At 23.1% G+C, this 19920-nt stretch overlaps 6 protein-coding genes across 6 annotated transcripts; 1 reads left to right on the top strand and 5 right to left on the bottom strand. All coding sequences in view use genetic code 6, as the record gives it.

Annotated features, from left to right (window-relative positions):
- Positions 1-722: 722 nt before the first annotated feature.
- On the top strand, positions 723-4424 carry TTHERM_01014390 (transmembrane protein, putative; the record flags this gene model as incomplete). Its single annotated transcript, XM_001030785.2, has 1 exon — positions 723-4424. A coding segment is annotated over one exon (3702 nt), but the record flags the coding sequence as incomplete, so codon positions are not given.
- An 876-nt stretch (positions 4425-5300) lies between these two features.
- TTHERM_01014400 (transmembrane protein, putative) lies at positions 5301-7088 on the bottom strand (the record flags this gene model as incomplete). Its single annotated transcript, XM_001030786.2, has 1 exon — positions 5301-7088. The coding sequence occupies exon 1, from the start codon at positions 6978-6980 to the stop codon at positions 5301-5303; it is 1680 nt and encodes a 559-aa protein (XP_001030786.1). The 5' UTR covers positions 6981-7088.
- A 1485-nt stretch (positions 7089-8573) lies between these two features.
- Positions 8574-9476, bottom strand: TTHERM_01014410 (thioredoxin; the record flags this gene model as incomplete). The annotated part of the gene is made up of 1 exon (XM_001030787.1): positions 8574-9476. One exon carries the CDS (start codon positions 9474-9476, stop codon positions 8574-8576), a length of 903 nt encoding a protein of 300 aa, XP_001030787.1.
- Positions 9477-10138: 662 nt separating this feature from the next.
- Positions 10139-12272, bottom strand: TTHERM_01014420 (ADP-ribosylglycohydrolase; the record flags this gene model as incomplete). Its single annotated transcript, XM_001030788.2, has 3 exons — positions 10139-10978; positions 11081-11146; positions 11214-12272. 3 exons carry the CDS (start codon positions 12270-12272, stop codon positions 10139-10141), a joined length of 1965 nt encoding a protein of 654 aa, XP_001030788.2.
- A 606-nt stretch (positions 12273-12878) lies between these two features.
- Positions 12879-13721, bottom strand: TTHERM_01014430 (transmembrane protein, putative; the record flags this gene model as incomplete). Its single annotated transcript, XM_001030789.2, has 2 exons — positions 12879-13181; positions 13287-13721. 2 exons carry the CDS (start codon positions 13719-13721, stop codon positions 12879-12881), a joined length of 738 nt encoding a protein of 245 aa, XP_001030789.2.
- Positions 13722-15709: 1988 nt separating this feature from the next.
- On the bottom strand, positions 15710-16648 carry TTHERM_01014440 (hypothetical protein; the record flags this gene model as incomplete). The annotated part of the gene is made up of 1 exon (XM_001030790.3): positions 15710-16648. The coding sequence occupies one exon, from the start codon at positions 16646-16648 to the stop codon at positions 15710-15712; it is 939 nt and encodes a 312-aa protein (XP_001030790.1).
- Positions 16649-19920: the final 3272 nt, after the last annotated feature.

Raw genomic sequence — 19920 nt, forward strand, 5'->3', positions numbered from 1 at the left:
CCCAACCCCAACCCCAACCCCAACCCCAACCCCAACCCCAACCCCAACCCCAACCCCAACCCCAACCCCAACCCCAACCCCAACCCCAACCCCAACCCCAATAAGTATAATAAATAATTAACTTTTTTAAATAAAAATTAAAGATATTTAAAAATAAAAAAATAAAATAAAATTAATCAAAGCAAATTTTTTATTTGAGAAAAATATTAAAAAATAATTCTTGTAAAATTATTAAAAAAATGAATAATAAATTTAAAAAATTTAAGCTTGGTAAAAAAACTGTTACTTAAATATGATGAAGTTGGAAATTTTGAAAATTATTTTAAATTTAATAACATCTTTAAATTTAGAAATAAAAATTACAGTTTGTTTAGTTCTAATTAATTATTGTATGAGTGTAAAATTTATTTACAGACCACTAAAATTTAATAGCTTTTTTATTAGCCGATGAATTAATTGCTTCAGTATTTATTTTAGTTAGAATTTAAAAAAAAACATTTGTTAATAATAAAAAAGAAAATTTGGTTTTTTTATGTCCTAAATTAACATTTATTGATAAGAATTTTTAAGTTTTCAAGTAAAATCAATGCATGGAATATGCTTATCGAAACAAATTAATAAATAAAATTTGTTTAAACGATTATTTATTTCATCATGTCAATTAATTAAAAATAAAGTAGTTAATCTTTCAACTAATTATATTTAACTAGTTTTGTAAAAAAATTATTAATCGAGAAAAAAATTAGTATTAATTTTAAATTAAGATAATGAGGTAAATTTTAGGTAGAAGAAGCGATATTTATTATAATTTTTTAGGGCTCTTGAAAGTTATAACTCTAATGATGGTAATTTAACTGTAAAATGTATTATCAAAAGAACCAATAGAGGTCTATGAAATTCCAAAAACTGAGTTTTATTTGGATCATACTTAAAAAGGACACCAAAAATTTTATTAATTTTAACTAACTTCAGTATCAAATTTTTACTTGATTAGCCTAAATAAATAGAATATTTAAAGCAGTGATGATTCAAAAACCAATAGCTAGAATTAAAATCAAGCAACTAACAACAATTCTACCAATTCTGATAACACAGAAAATAATAACGACTAAAATGAGGATGTTCCATCATGCAGCCTAAATTTTGAAGGAGGCGAGTTTGAAATAATTGATAATTTTGAAATATACTAAAATATAATTAGCAATATGATGCAGGTTTCTAGAAGCGATAATGAGTACTACTACTTTTATTTAGATAATTTACTTTAACTGTATACTTATAGAGTAAATACTAAAAAAGAAACTCTCAAATATTTAGGTCACAAAAAAATAGAGTTTGAAGACTTTATTCTAAATTCAACAGATCCAAGCAATCCATAAACAGTATTTATTAGCTATAACCATAACGCAAACGATAGTAACAGCAATTAAGAAGATGGCGCCTCGCAACCTAATTAGCGATTAAGAAGGAACTTATAATTAGATAATTAGTTTAGTTAATAGACCTTTAATACTATTTAAAGTAGGAGTTTCATGGAATAAAGCAAGAAAGAAGAATATATTATCGAATAAACGAAAAGAAAATTATCTGAAGATAAAGAAGAAGAAAAATTTTAATAAATTAAGTTATTGAAATTGCTTAATTGGAAAGATTAAATTATATGCGTAGTCAATTAATCAATATATATAATTTATTAAGATAAGGCATAGAGAATATATAAGTTCGATACTATTATTGATATAGACATTTTGGAGGATCTCCTGTTTGTAGCTTCAGGCACTGGAGGATTAAAAGTATTTGAAATACAATAAAATGTAGCTGGATCATCACAAGGAAGAGATATCTACCTTAAAAAGATTGCAAGTATCAAATGGTAAGATTAATATGTCAGAAAAGTTCTTATTTATAATAATAGAATCTACTTTGTTAACAAGGATTCTATTTACATTTACACTCTACAAGGTAAGACTATAAATTTTGGCTGTTTAATTAGCGAAAATGAAATACCAGAAAATCTGAGTATAGGCTCGCTACAAGCTTAGGACAATACACTTATAGCTTTAACATATCCTAAAGTAAATGACTTAAAAAATGTAACAAGAAGTTAAAATTATAAAGGATATGTTGAATTTTTACTGAATAGAGAAATTTTAGGAGGAGGTAGTTCAAACGGAGCGAATCAAGGAAACTTTTATGAGAGCCAAGGGTAGTGCTATTACAAAATTAAACAAGAAAATGATCTTCCAAATATAGTTAAAGGAGTTCAAATAATAAACAATTACATACTTTTTGGCTTAGAAAATGGGATGAGTGGAGTCTAATTAGGAGTTACAAAGAGTCTTTTATAAGACATTTAAAAAGGAAAATGGATTAATAACTTTATCCCTAACGCCTCTAATTTTAAAGTTATAGAAGGAACTTAATATTTGATTGCAGCCAGTGCAACTAGACTATCTTTATACTAATTTTAAGACTACGATGTTAATATAGCATGCAAACATGATTAAATCCTTAAAAATGGGAGCTTAGTAAATTATATAGACAATAAATAAATAAATGCAGATCACTTAGAATATATAGTATATTATTTGACAAACAATTGCATACAAGAGTTGAGCAAATAAAACGGAGTGATTACAAAACAGAACACTGATATCAATGCAATTAAATCTTATTTTGGGTACACTTCTCATAATTAAAATATCGAAGTGTATTTCTATAAGTAGACTGACAATTCTACTTGTGTAATAAAGTAAAATGTCCTTATTAAATAACTCTAACAAAGCACAAGTAGTGGCCATGGTTTCTTCTTTGGGATGGTTTCCTCCTTTGTAGTTTGTTCAATTATTCTTTTATTGGTCTATATTCTTTATAAAAGAAAATAGCAGATTCAAAAAAAAGATTTATGCAAAACACCTCTCAAAAAAAATAGATAGTCAAAGTTACCTTCTTAAAAACACTAAGATGATTAAAGCTCAATTAACAAAATTGTATCCAAAAAATCTACTGAGAAAGATGTTTCAAGTAAAAAAGATAATCCTAATAATTAAAGCTCTGCATCTATATTAACTTATAATAAGAATGGTAAGAATACATCAGCTGTTTTCGAAGATGATAATAATAGTAATAACCATCATAATTAATCAAACCATGAGCACTTTTATTAGTAAAATGGACAATAAAAAGCGAACAAGGAAGAGCTTGTCGACCAAGATTAATAAAACTTACAATAATAACAAAAGCTACTTGACTAGTAAATTCAATAAATGCTATTGATAAGTTAATAATAATAGTAGCAGTATATCTAACAAATCATATAAAACCCATAATTTTAGTAACTAAGTAAATATGAATAAGACAGGTTCTTGCAGCATCAGTACTAACAACATTTAGAGTATCAGAGATAAATAAGACTCTAACAGATTAAATAACATTAATAATTGAATTAATAATTACAAAATTAATAGAAAGGTGGAAGAAACAAGCTAATTTCTCCACTCCAAAGAAAGTATGGTGGTAATGTTGATCCAATATTGGAAACAGATAGTGATAAAAAGATGTCTACTCGTAGAGACTAAGAAGCTTTCTATAGAATGAAGAAGAGAAACAACCATTATGAAGAAAATCTAATGAGATCTTATAAAAAGAATATAAACGTTATTAATGATCTTAATTTGAACATTTAATTAGAGGAAAATGTGTAACCACCTAGCCACAATGTGTTCTCACCATAAAATTTCTAGAATGTATAAATTGAATTAGATGATGATAAGGCTGATCCTGAATAGTAGTTAACTGCAAACATGAAAAATAGTAACAACTTTGGTGAACATTTGGATGATTAAGGTTAAAATGATTACACAATTTAAACAGAAAATCAATAAATTTAAAATCCAAAGATACCATTTATGACTCTTCAGTCAATACAAAACTCTTTAAAGCAAAACTAGTAAAAAAATAACACACCTAAGAAAAAAACAAAAATGAGTAACAATAACTAATATGAATAGTATGAAGATGATAGCGATTAAGATGAAGAATCAGATCATGTTCAATAAAATGAAGAAGAGCCATCTTAAATTGATTAATATGCTATTAATCAATAAATTTAACATGTAGATGAAAATGTGCATGAGGAAAAAGGTAAAATGAGTGCTGAATCTGAAATAAAAACAAGCGAATCTCAAACAATTAGTGATAAAATGACAAGAAGTAATAACGAAACAACTTCAACTGCTTCGAACAGATAATTAAATGTGCATTCAAATAAAAATTATTAATAAAAGTAATATAAATAAAAAGAAAAGGAAGTAGATGATGAAAACGAAGATGAAAATTATCATAATTCTTTGAATGAAGATGATAACCAATAAGATAATATTCACCTTAATAAAAATATGGAAGGAAGTGAATCTATCAATTGATTTAATAACCAAACCCACACAATATATTTAATAATACACAACTAAAATTCTAAGCAAGTAATATTAATAATCAATCTAGTACAAAGATTAAAATATTCTGTAACAAAAAGTGAATATTTATATTTAAATTTCTATATTTTTAATAAAAACCAGCATAAGATATAAACGAAATACCAAAAATTTATAATAAGTATTTCTTTCTAAACTTTAAATACATTTTTTCCTCCATACATATTTATTTCTTTAGTATTTTTATTTGATATTTGTTTTACAAATAAAAAAAATCAGGATAATTTTTTTAATTTAATGTAAAAAATAATCCAAACTATTTTTTATTTAAAAAATTTCACGATCTTAATTCATCTATTAATTAAAAATGAGAAACAAATAAATTTCATCGATTCTTAATCTTCCAGAATTTGGTCAAAAAAACTATTTAAAAATTTACAAATTCACAGTGAAATTTAATTAAAAAAGTGTGGTAATTCTTATATTTATAGTAATATTAAATAATGTGTAAGGATTATAAGTGGAGGTTTAATAATATAATAAGATAATTAATTATTATTTATATATTAAATACAAAATTTACAAATTATGAAATGGTTAGATTTAGAAAAATAATTTAATTAATTATTTAATTTGTGATAATTTAGTTTTTAGAAATTTTAGTTTTTCTCTTCTTTTTACTTTCGAGTGGATAATTTACTTTACTTGTTTATTTATTTATTTGTTTTTTTGTTATTAAGCTTTAAATTACGAGTATTAGTTGACATTTGATTTAAATTCTTCTTTCTTCTATTTTAATTTAGATTATGATTTCAAACTATTTATTTATTTACTTTTACTAAAATTTTTTTATTCTGTTGATTTAATTCAAACTACAGTCTCGTTTTAATAATTTTGATTGAATTTTGCTTCTTATTCTTCATACAATGATTTAGATCTCATGCAATTATTGAATTTAACCTAATTATTATGCGGATTTTAATATGAATTTTTTTATTTGAGCTGGATAGTACAGTCTGCTTCCTCAGATGAGCTTTCATTTGATTAAGTTTACTTTTAGCAAATATCTTAAAGAGAAGCAGGGGGAGTATCTTTTTCAAGTTTAAACTATTTAATAGATTTATTACTCTTTCCCTTAAGATATTACGGACTTGGTTCAGCAAATTCTTAGGTTTAAAGGTTATCTAAAATTATAGGAGATATTTGAATTTAAGAATAACAACTAGCTTTATAATTATTTTTTTTTTAATCTGGTGATTTTTAGTTTGTATTATCTTCTATATTTCTTTATGATAAGCTGAGGGGTGGTATAGATCTGTCCTATTTATCCAAAGGTTCACAAGGAGAGGTTAAGCAAGATCCTTAAGGTTTATAACATTAAAATTAATGGGTTCTATCATTAGCACCTGATTCATTTTACTATTGATTTTCTTATTATTATTAAGTATCTTCATCTATCCTAGTTAAGTTATATTGCTTTTCAAGTGATTGAAATTAAGGGCTTGTGCAAGGCTAGCTTGGGAAACTTGAGATTTCATATTTATATAAATTACTAAGGGATTTGTCATATGTAGAATTACTAGGAATGGATCTTATATTTGTTTAATGTTATTGCATGCAGCTATTACTGTTATTTATATTTGTAGATTGATTTTCTGAGCTTATATGATTATTTTCAGTTCGAATTGATTTAGCATTATTTTTAGTAAATTAACGTATAAAATTTGAACTTTCTATACTATTTTAGTTTATACAACTATGAATAGAATTTTTAACTTAAAATACTTCAGATTGTTGAGGAGAAAATTGGTGATCAGCTTTATCATCAAAACTCACATCTGGATTTTACTATTTCAAATGACTTATTATTTATTTTACTTTATTTACATCTAAGCGCTATAAAGCCCCATTCAAGCGCTTCTTATATGAGTATTTGCTATTTGAAGTTACAAACAATTTGGCATGGTTGTTGTGCTATTTCTATACTAGCACATCAGGATCTTCTCCATCAACAGCATACTTTTAGTTTTAATCTTCAAATTCTTACAATAATGTATGATCTCTACTCCTCTTGATTAGCTTATAGCATCTGTTAGTGATAAAAATAATTATTACAAAACCTATAAGACTGAATATTATAGCGAGAATCAAATTAGTACTAAGATTAGAGGAAGACTATTGTTTTTATGTTAAATCAATAGCTTATTAAAGACAATTTATTTAGCAGTCTTTATAACTGTCAAGCTCTACTAAATTTTTACCTTATTCTAAGTAACAACTTTCATATATTTATATAATTTATTTAGACATATCGTTAAGGTATTATTAGCTAGGGTCTTTCTTACTACTATTTGGGATATCTCCTCCACCAATAATGTTACTATTTTGATTGTCATTTTCATTTGTAAATGATCCTAAAGCATTCAATTTTTATAGTGTGCATTAAGTATAATCAATATAAGTTCTTTAAAATAACTTTTAAGTTTATTCATATCTAAATCTAAGCTGCTCGCAGCTATTTTTTAAGCATTATTCAAATAATTTCATCTGTTTTATGCTTTAAAATAACTCTATAAATCTTAAGCTATATCCTATTTATTTTTAAATTAATCTGTTTGATTATTTTTTGTTTGTTTTTTTTTTTTTTGATTTTGTTTATTAAAGTAATTACTATAATAAAAAAGATTTTTAACTCTGGCAATATATTTATTCGTACTCTCTTTATTCAATTCAATGTAATTCTTTGAAATATACATATTTTAAAAGCACAAAATATTTATTATTACATTGCTATATATAATAAAAATCATATCAATTTTGTTTTCTACTGAACTGAGAGAGAAAAAATTTGTATTTCAGGTTAATATTAAGTTTGTGATAAATTTTTCAAATCAACTACATCCACTTATATATCTAATTAGAACTGACTTGCCAAAGCAGTACTTCCTTTATAAATACTTCAAAATATATAAACTAAGAATTACCACTATCAATCAATAATAACAATAATATATATTTTAAAAATAAAATTTAGGTCTAAATTTAAAAATTTCTAAATAAAAATAATTATGATGGTAGTACATTTTAGAAATTATATTACTCATATTATAGTTAATAAATTTATTTAATAACTTTTATGGTATTAGTAAAAATTTACATTTTAATTTTAGGGAAGATAACAAAATTTAAATATTATTAATAAAGATAAAATCAAAATAATTGAACTAAAATAAATGTAGAATAATATACATTTTAAGCTACATACTTCGTAAAAGGCCTATTAATTTAAAACCATTTATTATTTTATTTTTTTATTCGGAATCATGCAAATTTTTAGGATAAGATCATATTAATTTATTAAAAAAACATCCATTAAAACTAAATTTAATAAAGAATCTAAAGCAATTTTAGAGTAAAAATATATTTCTTCAAGTTTATTTTAATCAATTTTATATATTAAAGATAGACCCTTAACTTTAGAAGGTAAAAATTGAGTGGATGAGAATATTAATAATAAAATAAGCAAGCATTTAATATTATTAAGGTTTTGGATTATTTCTAAAAAGCAAATTCAATGATTTTGAATATTAAATCTTTTAGATAACTAATATTATCAAGAGATATCTCGATGATTAAATTATATAAATTTTTTTCAATCAAATATTTATTTAATTTATTTTCTAATAGGATTAAAATATCGAAAAAAACACTTTATTTTATATTTTATTACCTACTTCCCTTGACTATCATCAGCTCTAAATTAATAGGATTTTACAATGAAATTTAAAACTCCATCATGATTAGCTTTTACTAAGTTTATTTTATGATGCTAATAGATAGAATAAGGTATTTAGTACAAAAAGATATCGTTTTAAGAGTTAAATGTTTTCTAAAATCAAATGATTAAATTTGATCAAAACTTACATCGATGTTAATTTTTACTGAATATCTTTCCATTTTAAAACATTAGTTTATTAATTTAATTATGGGAAATATCAATTCATTTTACTAACTAAATAAATTCAACAGAACATTTGTAAAATACACAACGCAATTAATGAATTAATTTTTTCAGCTATAATAAAAATACTTAAAAATACTGAATATTTTATGTAAATATTACAGATAAATAAAATAATTTCAAACTATTTGTTGAGATGCTTGCTCAGCTTTCTGAATTGTATCTATCAATTTTGATTCATCAAAATTCTGGAAACTGCATTTTTAAATTATTTATCCTTTGTAAAAAAAGTTGATGGTTGGGATTCCTTCTAAACTATTATTATATTTAACTCCAGCATTATTGTGATCATCGCAATTAACTTTGGCAAACACCCATCCGTTTGATTGCTATAATTTATTCTCTATAAATTAATTAACTAGATTACAGGGAGGACACCAGTCAGCATAAAAATGAACAATAACAGGTTTGTTATTCTAAATAACTCTATCTATAAATTACTGATCTCCAGATATTTATTAAATTGGAGATATTAGACGTTGTTTTTCTTGCTATTATGCTTTTGCGTCTATTTTTTCAATAAATCTAAAATCATCTCTATCATTCTTAAAAATCGTTTTCAACTCCTCACCTTTCTTTTTATCTTCATCTTGTTTCTTAACGATATTTACCTTATTTTTTTAAATGTGATACACCCTTTCATACTCTTCTTAACTTATTTATTTAGCTTAAAACAGTTCCATTCTATTACGAAGATGTTGAATAAAAGGAAGTAAGACTATTAAATTTTTATCTTCAAGAATATAAAACTCCTCTTAATTTTCTACTTTTTTTACAAACCCAATATGAATCAGTAAATCTCCAGCTAGTGAAAATCTAAATATTTTTTCTTTTATTGTGGGGTTAGACGATTTAATTTTTCTGAATTTCATTTCAAAAGGACTCTATCCAATATTGTTAATCAGTTTTAGTAGCAATTCTAGCGACTCATTAAGTTTCTCAATTTATCCTTTGAATTCTTCTTCAAAGGTGTCAATTATTTGATCAAATTTTTTAATTTGTGGCTAGTCTATGTTTTCCATATTTAAATTTTAAAATAAATTGATATTTTGAGTGTCAATCAAAAATATTCTATACGTCTTATCAAAAACTTATTTAGTATCTAAAAATATCAAAAATATTAATATAAGAAATCAAATCTAATAAAACCAAAAAATATAATAAAAAAAATTAAATATAAAAATTTGTTTAAATAAAGAGTATCCTTTTAAATGTACACAGAATGACTAATTGTTCATAAAAAAAACATTTTAAAAATAATGAAATTTAAATATATTTATCAACAAACATTCTTTCAAATAAATTAAATGATAACTTAAACTAAATAAAATAAATTTATTTATTTATTTTAAGGATAAAAAATAAACTTTATCCTATATCATATAAATAAAATTCTAATATTACAATCTTAATTAATTACTAATTTTATTGCTATCCTCATTAAACTATACTTAATTGTCAAAATTTATTGAAGATCATATGTTGTTTATTTAATATGTTGATTTTCTTTCTAATCTTAAGGACTTGATGTTATAAATGTAGATAAAATAATTCATAAATAAACTATTTTAAAATTAATGGTTTTTTTCAATAAATATTCATGATAGGTTAGTAGAATTTGAAAAAGCAAACAAATAAATTTAACATATCTAAGGTTTAAATAATTAATTTATTTTATCATATGTCATATTGATGAAATTCCAAACTTACATTCTTCACTATTGCCAATTTTTATACCATTATTTTCAAATTATGCTTGATTATCTTAAACTATAGAACATGATATGTTGGTTATTTAAGATTTGGAGATTCTTTCTAATCTTGACTAAGTGATTTCTTCAATTTAGCAAAACTAAATTGATTTAATGTAGCAATTTTCAATTTTTTTAACTTTACAGTTTACTAAACTCTCAATATTACAATTTTTAATATAATCTATATAATAGTCCTTTAAAATTTAATAGTTTGATCCTTAACTAACCTATAATTAATTTAATTATAAACTATTCTTTTTTGGAGAATTCTAATTCATAGTTTTTCCTTTTTAATATAGCTTTTAAGCTAGATCACGATATCGACGAGGAGCGAAGTCTTTTGCACGACGTTATTTTTAATTCTTTTCTGGATCGCAATTTTCAATTGCATTTTTCATGAAACTTGGAAAAGTTTCTATGCCATTTTAAGCTCCATAAACAGCTCCAGCAATACATAAATTGGTATCTGTGTCTCCTCCGATGGATAAAATACCTTAATATAACTGTTCTACTGTTAAATTAGCTATTAATATATATAGAGAATAAGAAAACGCTATCCTAACCCATCCAATTTGTTTCTCAGCTTTATATATTGCATAGAAGTTTGGGAAACCTATTTAATTAATTCCAAATTTTTCACCTGTCCTTAATGATTGTTCTGTAATACCTTAAAATTACATTTCAATATAATTAAAAGTCTCTTTCATTTAATTGGAAAAATAATTTTCCCAAGCCAACTTTCTTGCTTCGCAATAAATTTTAAAAGATTCCTAAATAAATAATAAAGAAGAAAATCAATAAAATTATCTTTAATTCATAAAAATATTTTATGAAAAAGTTTTATTGTATAAATGTATTTATTTATTTATTACTTGTTTTCCTCTTTTTATGAGTTAGGCTAGAATGTATGTATAGATCTTGCTAACTTCTAAGCAAAACTTATTATTTTATAGAATAGAATGAAAATTAATAAAATTGTTCTAACAAGCTTTTTAAAATTTTTACTTGGTCTGAATGTGTGAATTTAGTGTCAAGCTCAGCAAACTAAAATATAACGTCTATTGGCGAATTCCATAACAATATGCCTAAAGGTTATTACTTCATTAAAAATCCATTAGATTAACTATTGACCGATGTCTTGGCTGCATTATTTTGAATAGACTGTAATAAATTTAGTTCATTATTTTGATATTTTTACAACAATTCTTTATATGTTGTAAAATTCATTGGCATCCATGAATTTTGCATAGTGCTTCCGAAGTCAAAAGGATTTGAATTCACCCAAAAGTGATATTTTTTTAATATATTTATCATGAAATCATTTGGTTCATTGGTTTTAGCTTCGAGCAATCCTTCAGCCAGCATTATTGCAAGCTCTCCGTCATCAGTTAGCTAGCCTTTTGTGAGATTAAAGATACCTCCTCCAGGAAGTTAATAAGCCTATCTTACCAACTCGTTTGTAATCTGCTATTTATTGAATTCTAAATAAGATCCCATGCTATCTCCTATAAAAGCTCCAAAAAGGCAGCCTTCAGCTCTTTTAATTTAAGCATCTTCACTTTCTTGAGATTTATTGATGGATGCTGATTTAGATATACTTGTTTATTAGTTTTAACTGATACTCATTAGATAATTCTTATTGTTATTATATAAATTTTGATCATTAGCACCTGAATAATGATTATTTTACATTTGGTCTACATAATTTTGAGGGGAAGAGTTTACTTATGATCTATATAAATTGTTATTATTTTAGATCTACTAATTGCCAGACCTAATAGGGTTTCCATTACTATTTTAATACTAATTTTAATTTCCACTATTCATCTATTAGAAACCTTTCTATTGTTGTGGATAATAAGAGTTTTGTTAAGGCTAGGGTTCTTTTTAGAAGTTTAAATTTAAGCCATAATTATTATTGATATATGATTAGGTTTATTTTTTATAATTGCTTTCTGATTAACTTATTGAGTGACTCTATTCTTAGTTTTATTAAAAATAATTCCTATTTTGTTATTTGATATTACCATTTTAATATGCTGAGGAATAGGGATTTTTATTCATGTTATATCTGCGCTGACTTTAAGTAAATTAATGAAATGATTATTTTTTTTTGTTTTCAAATACAATTTATCGTTTACTTATTTATTTGTCTTACCTATTAACTATCAAGAAATTTATTATAATTATTTAACTATATTTAATTTAAGAAAGAAAATATCAATAATTATTATAGGCTGTAAAGGGTTTATCCTATTAGAATATTGATATTGTATCTAATCTTTGTGTTTTCTTCGTTATTTAAAATTATTTATTTAAAAGATACATCCAAGATTTTATCTTTCGATGATAATTATAATTAAGTAATTATTTTAAAAGTAATAATTAATTAGAATAAATAATTAAATACAATTAATTTTCATTTATAAATACAGAACAAAACTAACAACAAAAAAAGTGCTTAAGCTTTATTAATCAATAAATAATTTTAATCTAAAATAATTATTTTTACTAAATAAATTTTTAAAAATATTAACAATTTAAAATAATAATTTTTAAACAAGAAATAAGGTAGGTTGATGGATTAGGTATTTGAGTGACCACTGAGTTTATTGAATAATTAATTAATTTGATGATTAACTAAATAACTAATTAAATGATGGAATATATTCATATAAATACCTTATAAATTAGTTAAATCTAATGATTTATATGAAATAGAAGACCTGATGCTATCATTTATATAAGAAGTAATATCGAAATTCTGTTAGGAAGAGATTTAGATTCATCAGATTTTGCTATGATAATACCAATTGCTGTTAATAGAAGAATAATACATAGTCCTACACAAATCTTAGATTTTTATGGTAAGAAATACCTTTATGAGGAGTATGAATTCCATACAATTGCAATAGTTTCTATAAAGTGAATAGCTAATAAGACTATAATCAATGCAGCTTCATCAATAAATGACTATATTAAGATAATAAATTCTGTAAGTAATAAAATAAATCCAACAAGCAAGGACAAATAACATTCAAATCTTAATTTGTTAAGTATTTGCTTTATTTTTTATACAGTACTATGAGCAATGATTTATACTGCTCCAGCATTCGGATTTCTAGCCTATATACCTCTAATTATATATACTGTAAAATTATCTTTCATAAACAAATTTAATGTATTCATCAGACTGAATTGAATCCCATCAAAATTTATACTTTAATTATCGCTATTATTTACATTTGTTTATTGATAGCCGCTACTGCTACTACTTGATACTGATTCTGAGCTTTGGCTAGTCAGCCAGCTAGTTTTTCTTCCTATTTTATTATTTTACTTTTAATCACTCTGCTTTTTACTACTTTCTATTTGTGTGAACTATGAATAATTAGAGAAACTCTAATAATCATTTTATTTTAGATTATTTGACGCCTTTTACTATTCTATATCATTCTGAAAACTACTAGGAGGTTTATAGTCTCCCCTACCTTTAATTGATTCAATATCCATTCTCTGAGAGCAAAAAATAATGAAAAAATATTTTAATTTTTTGTTTGTTTTATTTACTTATTTATTTAATGTTATTATGCGATTTGTTATTTATTGCCAATATTTTTTTTATTTTTACAATTAATTTATGCTATAAATTTTAATATTTTGTTTAGATTTATTTTTTCAAGTTTATTTTCATCGTAATTAATTAATAAAAGTAGAATCTTGTAAAATAGGTATATATATGCTTATTTTAACAACTTTTATCTCTAAATAATCATGAGTGCGAGCATAGATGTACTTTCATTTTATTTATTATATTTTTTTAAATGCAATTTACTCAGCGAATGTCAGTATATTTATCTTTATAAAATACTTTGTCTATAACAAACAACTATAATATGCATTAAGTTGGTCTGATCAGTCATTTATAAATAAATAAATAATTATATCTATTTCATTTAATATTAACAATATCAACAAATTGATTTTTTAAGTTGTATATTGAATTTTTAAGCATTTATCATTTTTATTTGAAAAAATATTTTATTTATTTGAATTATCTTGATTTAATTTCTATCTAAAATTGTTAATATTAGATTTTATGGATTTAAATTGCATAAAAATTTTAACCTACAAAATTTTATTTTTTCAAAGAAATTTATACAAATAAGTTTTATTAATTTGAAACACAATCAGGGTGTATTTTCATTTTTAAAGGTTTTGTTCATTAAAATTATTAAAAATTGTTAAAATTAGCTTTCCTCTGCTTATTGGGTGTAATCAAGGAAATATGGTAAGAGATAATAAATGATCTATACTTTTTAAAATGAATTTTAATAGCAATCAACTAAGTAAATAAATTTTAATAATTTTTTACTTTTAACAATTTATTCAAAAAAATTTAATAATCTTACTGTAAAAATTCTTTTAGAGGGTAATAATATGTGATTAAATATTAAGTTATTATTAGTTGAATTTATTTAACAATTCATTAATTTTATTTTTATGTTTTATTATACAGACATTTTGATTTGTTTAGAAAAATTTATTAAATGAACTCTAAATTTAAAAAATTATGAAGTTATATTTTTAATTTATTAAATTGTTAAGTTATATTTTTAATTTATTCTATGCATGATAAAGTGAATAATTTTTTTAGATTTATTATTGTACAATGTTTTTTATAAAAGGATAATTTTTTGATATATAAATAAATATAATAATATCGAATAAGTTTATTCTCTAATATAATAATTATGTTTATATTTAACATATTTAGATATTCTTCACATGACTTTAGGGTTTAAGCTATTTAGCTCAATTCAAAATAATAAAATGTAATGTAAAATATACTTGGTTTTCAAAGGATGATTTAATTAACTAATAACTAACTCCTTTGCCATTAAAAAAGAAAATAGATAAAAGTTATAGCTATTTCAAGATAATTTAACAAGAATGGTAGTATAATGGAAATTATTTGACAAAGAAAACTTTAATAACTTAAGAAATATACATAAGGAGTATGAGGTAATTAATAGTAATTAAGAAATGATAAACTATGATAATTAATATATTTTATTAGGATAAACTTTTCTAGAGTTTTATAATAATTAATAATAATCGTATTTTAAGGCTCAGTGAGCATTAAGCAAGCAAGTAAGCAAACAAGCTATTTATTTTTGGCTGAGAATCACAAAAATATTCAAAATAAAATTATTTAATTAAAATCTAAACTATTTAATATTATTGTTATAAATTATGATTCTATTATGGCTTTATGAAAAGAATTAATTATAAAAGAAAGATAGAAAGATAGATCGATATATGTCTGTCTGTATTTATTTATTAATGGATGGATGGATATGTGAGTAATTTATTTAATGGTTGATTTTGCGAGTTACGAGCTCAATCGATAAATTGATTAGTAATACTCTTTTTTATCAAAGGTTCTACGAAATTTTGATAAGATGTGAAAAAATAAATTTATTACTGAATTTTCAAAATCAATTTTCATTTTAAAAATTAGTTTTTTAATTTTAAATAGCCTGGGTTGTATTGTTTCTGTTCAAGTTATTGTTAGAATTATTTGTGGTAGATGCATTTGCAGGCTTTGATTTAGATCCAAAGCAAGGACATAAAATGCTTCCTATTCCTTTACCAGAACCACCTACATTTTTCTTATTTCCATTTCTATTTTATTAGTTAAGAGGCCTGTTCTTTTCAATGTAGTCTTTAATATCTGTATACCATTAAGAGATTTTATATTTGAGATTAACAGCATTTCCATCAAGTTAAAAAGTCTCACAACATAGTTCTAGGTGCTTGAGACTTGAGTCTTATACAAGATCTGCAAAAATATTGTGAATTGATTTGCAGTCTTTGATTATTTAATCAGGTAATTCGCTGATTTCGACATTGCTCTTAGGATCTGCAACTCCTGTATTGTTAGCTCCTGCAGCAGGTTAGTTTGGAACATTAGGATTCATACTACTTGCCCCGTTAGCATTTGCATTATTATTTATCTAGCCTGAAGCTTGTGAATGAACTACTGTAGGAGCATTTGCTTTTTAATTTCCAAGATCGGTAAACCTGATTTGTTTGATTATATCGCTCATTTCTATGATATTCTTAATTAAATCATCAAACAATTCAGCGAATTAATCAATGCACTTTTATTTTTCTTTTTGAGTCTTTAGAGATGCTAGGTTTTCAATAAGTCTAGTTTCTTTTATAGCTACAATTTAAGAATAAAATTTAACTTTTTTTTGCTCGAACACCATATGAGGTGGAGCGTTCTCCTCGCTCATGTAGCTGGATGGGCTTTTTTGAACTTTCTATTGTGATATCACCTTAAGCTATTGCTAAGACTAGTATCCTTGAGCCATAGCGCTATTTTGCAACTTATCTCCTTCTGCATTACTAATTATTTGCTTACTTTACATTATGCCTATAGTTTGTGTTTATATTTTTATGAATGCTCTGTAATTATATTTATTGTTAATAACTTTTTCTATAGATTTTTACTTACTACAAAGAAACGAATTTTATTAATAGCAACAAAGTAATGTACGCTTGTATTTTTATACTGCTTGCTGTAAATCAATGGATAGTTGGGTTAAATCAAAAACCTCTATACGATTTCCTTAATTTTTCTCTCTCTTGCTACAGATTTACAAAGATATTTGATGGAGTATTGTACTTAATCAAAGAAACTACTATCCTTCTATTCCTAAGAAATTCAGATATTATTTTAAATTGTAATTCAATATGGAAACTTGTTTAATTGCCAGACTGTTGCTATTTTTATGCTAAAATCTATTTCTATAAATCTTAAATAGTCCACCAGATAACTGTATTAGTTTTTGTAAAATGCAGATTGCTGAAATAAATATGATGAAGTTAAATAGTGCAATCTTGTATAAAGCAGTTTATATAATTTACCACTAAAAGCTAAAGGTATTTTTTTAATCTAAAATTTTGTTTATCTTTATCTAATTTGTTTGATTATCTTCTTCTTTATTAACTTCCAAAGTAATTATTATTCAAAAGTTAAATCAATTAATGAATGAAAACTCATTCATTTATTTGTCAAATAAATCAATAGGTCTATTAGCAAATATTATTGCTTGCTTGCTAGTTTATTTGTTTGTCTGATTAATTTATTTATTTATTTATTAAGCAATTACTAGCAATCATTAAATAAAGATAAAAAATTAATAAAATTTATATGCTTGACAAAATTTATATAAAAATTGTTTAAGCCTTAAAAGGTTTGGCAATGCTTATTTATTATCATTTCTTTTTCACCTCATGTTGCCTTTATTTTTGTATTAAAATTTTGATTTACAAAAAAAAATATCATTTATAAGCCATCCTCAAAAAAGATCAAAAAGATGATTTCTTTTATATTATATTACTTTTCTTTATTAATAAATTTAATCATTAAATTAGGTAAATTTTATTATAGATAAATTAATCAATCAATCAATCAGTCAGTCAATTAATTAATTAATTATTTATTATTTCATTCTACAATCATTTGCTTTTATTTACTTGAAACAATTTTTATACATGTTATAATTAACTTTCGTTTTTCTTTTCAAGCTAATTTTCATTAGTATATTATATTGAAGTTTTTTATTCAAATAAATTGTATCATGCTTAGCTAAAAATATGTAAATTCAATTAAATTTTTGTAAATTTTTAGGTTCGAAATGAATTTTAAAATAAAGTAATGCAATTAATATAAAATTTCCAAAAATAAAAAAACGTCATTTAAAAACATCTCTTAGCTTATTTTAATAGAATCTTTTTACAAACAAAAAGTAAAAAAAAGAAAATGAAGATAATAAAATGTATAAAACTAACTCTAGTTTGATATATTTTAGGATTTAAATGTTTTTTAGAAAAAACTTAACAATGAAATTACAAATATTTTTCTTTTACTTCAATTTTTTATTGGTATAATTCTTTTTTAAATAAGTCTCTAAATTATTTTCTGTTTTATCAATAATTTGCAGCTTGCTTTTAAAATTAAGTAAGCAAATACTTTCCTCTAAAAGCAAAAAGCACTTAATATTTTATTAAAAATAAATTATCAAACAAAGTTTGATTTGTATTTACAATTTATTTTGTAAATTTTACACAATTTATGAATTAATTTTCATTTTAGAAAAGTAAAATTTATTTTTATTTTGTTATTTTTACAAATTTATTTTGTTTTTGTTATTTTTACTTATTTATTATGATTAATAACCTAAAAATTTTTAATGTTATTTCAAAAATAGTGTTTAATTTAGTTTAAAATACAACATTCTAAAATATTGCACATGCTTTTTATTAACCAAAATGTTAATCTAAATGAAACAAAATATTTATCTCTCCTTATTCAAGTTAAGTATTTATTTTTTTCTTTTTTCAGAAATTATATTTTTTATATATGTAAGAGCATTTTAATAAAATAATGAATAAAACATTTAAAATAAAAATAAAAATATAAATTAATTAATTAACTAACCAATAATTAAATTTACTGAGTAAGATTATCAATAATCAATATCCTGATTATCTTCGACTTGATAATTAAATCTATTAAGATTTAATTAAGTATTGTAAGGTATATTTTTTGGTTGAATAGAATATTTTGGTGGAATAATTTGAAAATCTGGTTTGTAGTAGCTATGAATTTTAGGACTAATTTTCATAAATGCTACTTATTTAGCATTTTTCTTAGAGCTTCCAAAACCATATTCTTAAAATATTACTTTATTTTACTTTTAAAATGTGACAGTACACTTAAAAAAATTTAATTCCTGACTATCATAGCATTTTAGGACATCTTATAAAAAGGTTTTTTCATGTTGCTAAACAATTAGAGTTACTCCTTGTATCTCATCATTATATGAAGTTTAAAGCAATAAGTCTTAGTTTATTTAATTATGTATCGAAACTTGTTCTTCATTTTAATTTAAATTATTAATTTAAGTGCTTTCTTTAATTGATTTGAGGTACAGCATTTCTTAATCATCATCCTCAAAATAAGGTTTCTTATATTTTATATAATATAATAAGTGGGGTATAAATTTTTTTGCAGCATCATGTTAAGCATCTTTTTTTTTGGAGTGTACATCTGAGTATACTTTTTAGATCTACAAAGGCTTGCTTTCATAAAAACATCTAAATTAATTGCCATTAAATACACTAATGTCATAAGTAAATTCAAAAAAGATATATTTTTATTGTAACTAAACAAGATAAGATATGCCATCTTTAATTGACTCTGATTATTTTATAAATTCTTAAAAAGAAGCAAAGTTAGCTTTATTTGATACTTCTTTCCTTTAATTAATTATTTTTTATTAAATTTCCTAATGTGGTTGCTTTAAGTTATTAAATTAAGAGTATAATACCTATCTGCTTTAATCCAAGTTTTGATAAGAATTATTTTAATATTCTGGCAGGTTTTATCTCTATGGAATTTAATTTATTTATTGAGGAATTTCTTTTTGATAATATCCACTTAATTTTTATGTAAGTGTGTTATACTGATTTTAACTGTTATTAAGCGAAGCAGGAGGACTTTATTATGAATTATTTCTAAAGTTATTATTAAAGAAACCATCTATAGCATTTATGCTTTATTTTTAAGATTGCTGGATTTTTTATTGCTATTAATACTGCTCTTGTTGCTAAATTTGTTGTCTTTTTTAGCTTT

Source organism: Tetrahymena thermophila (genome assembly GCF_000189635.1).
Source record: "Tetrahymena thermophila SB210 genomic scaffold scf_8254457, whole genome shotgun sequence".
Lineage (NCBI taxonomy): Eukaryota > Ciliophora > Oligohymenophorea > Hymenostomatida > Tetrahymenidae > Tetrahymena > Tetrahymena thermophila.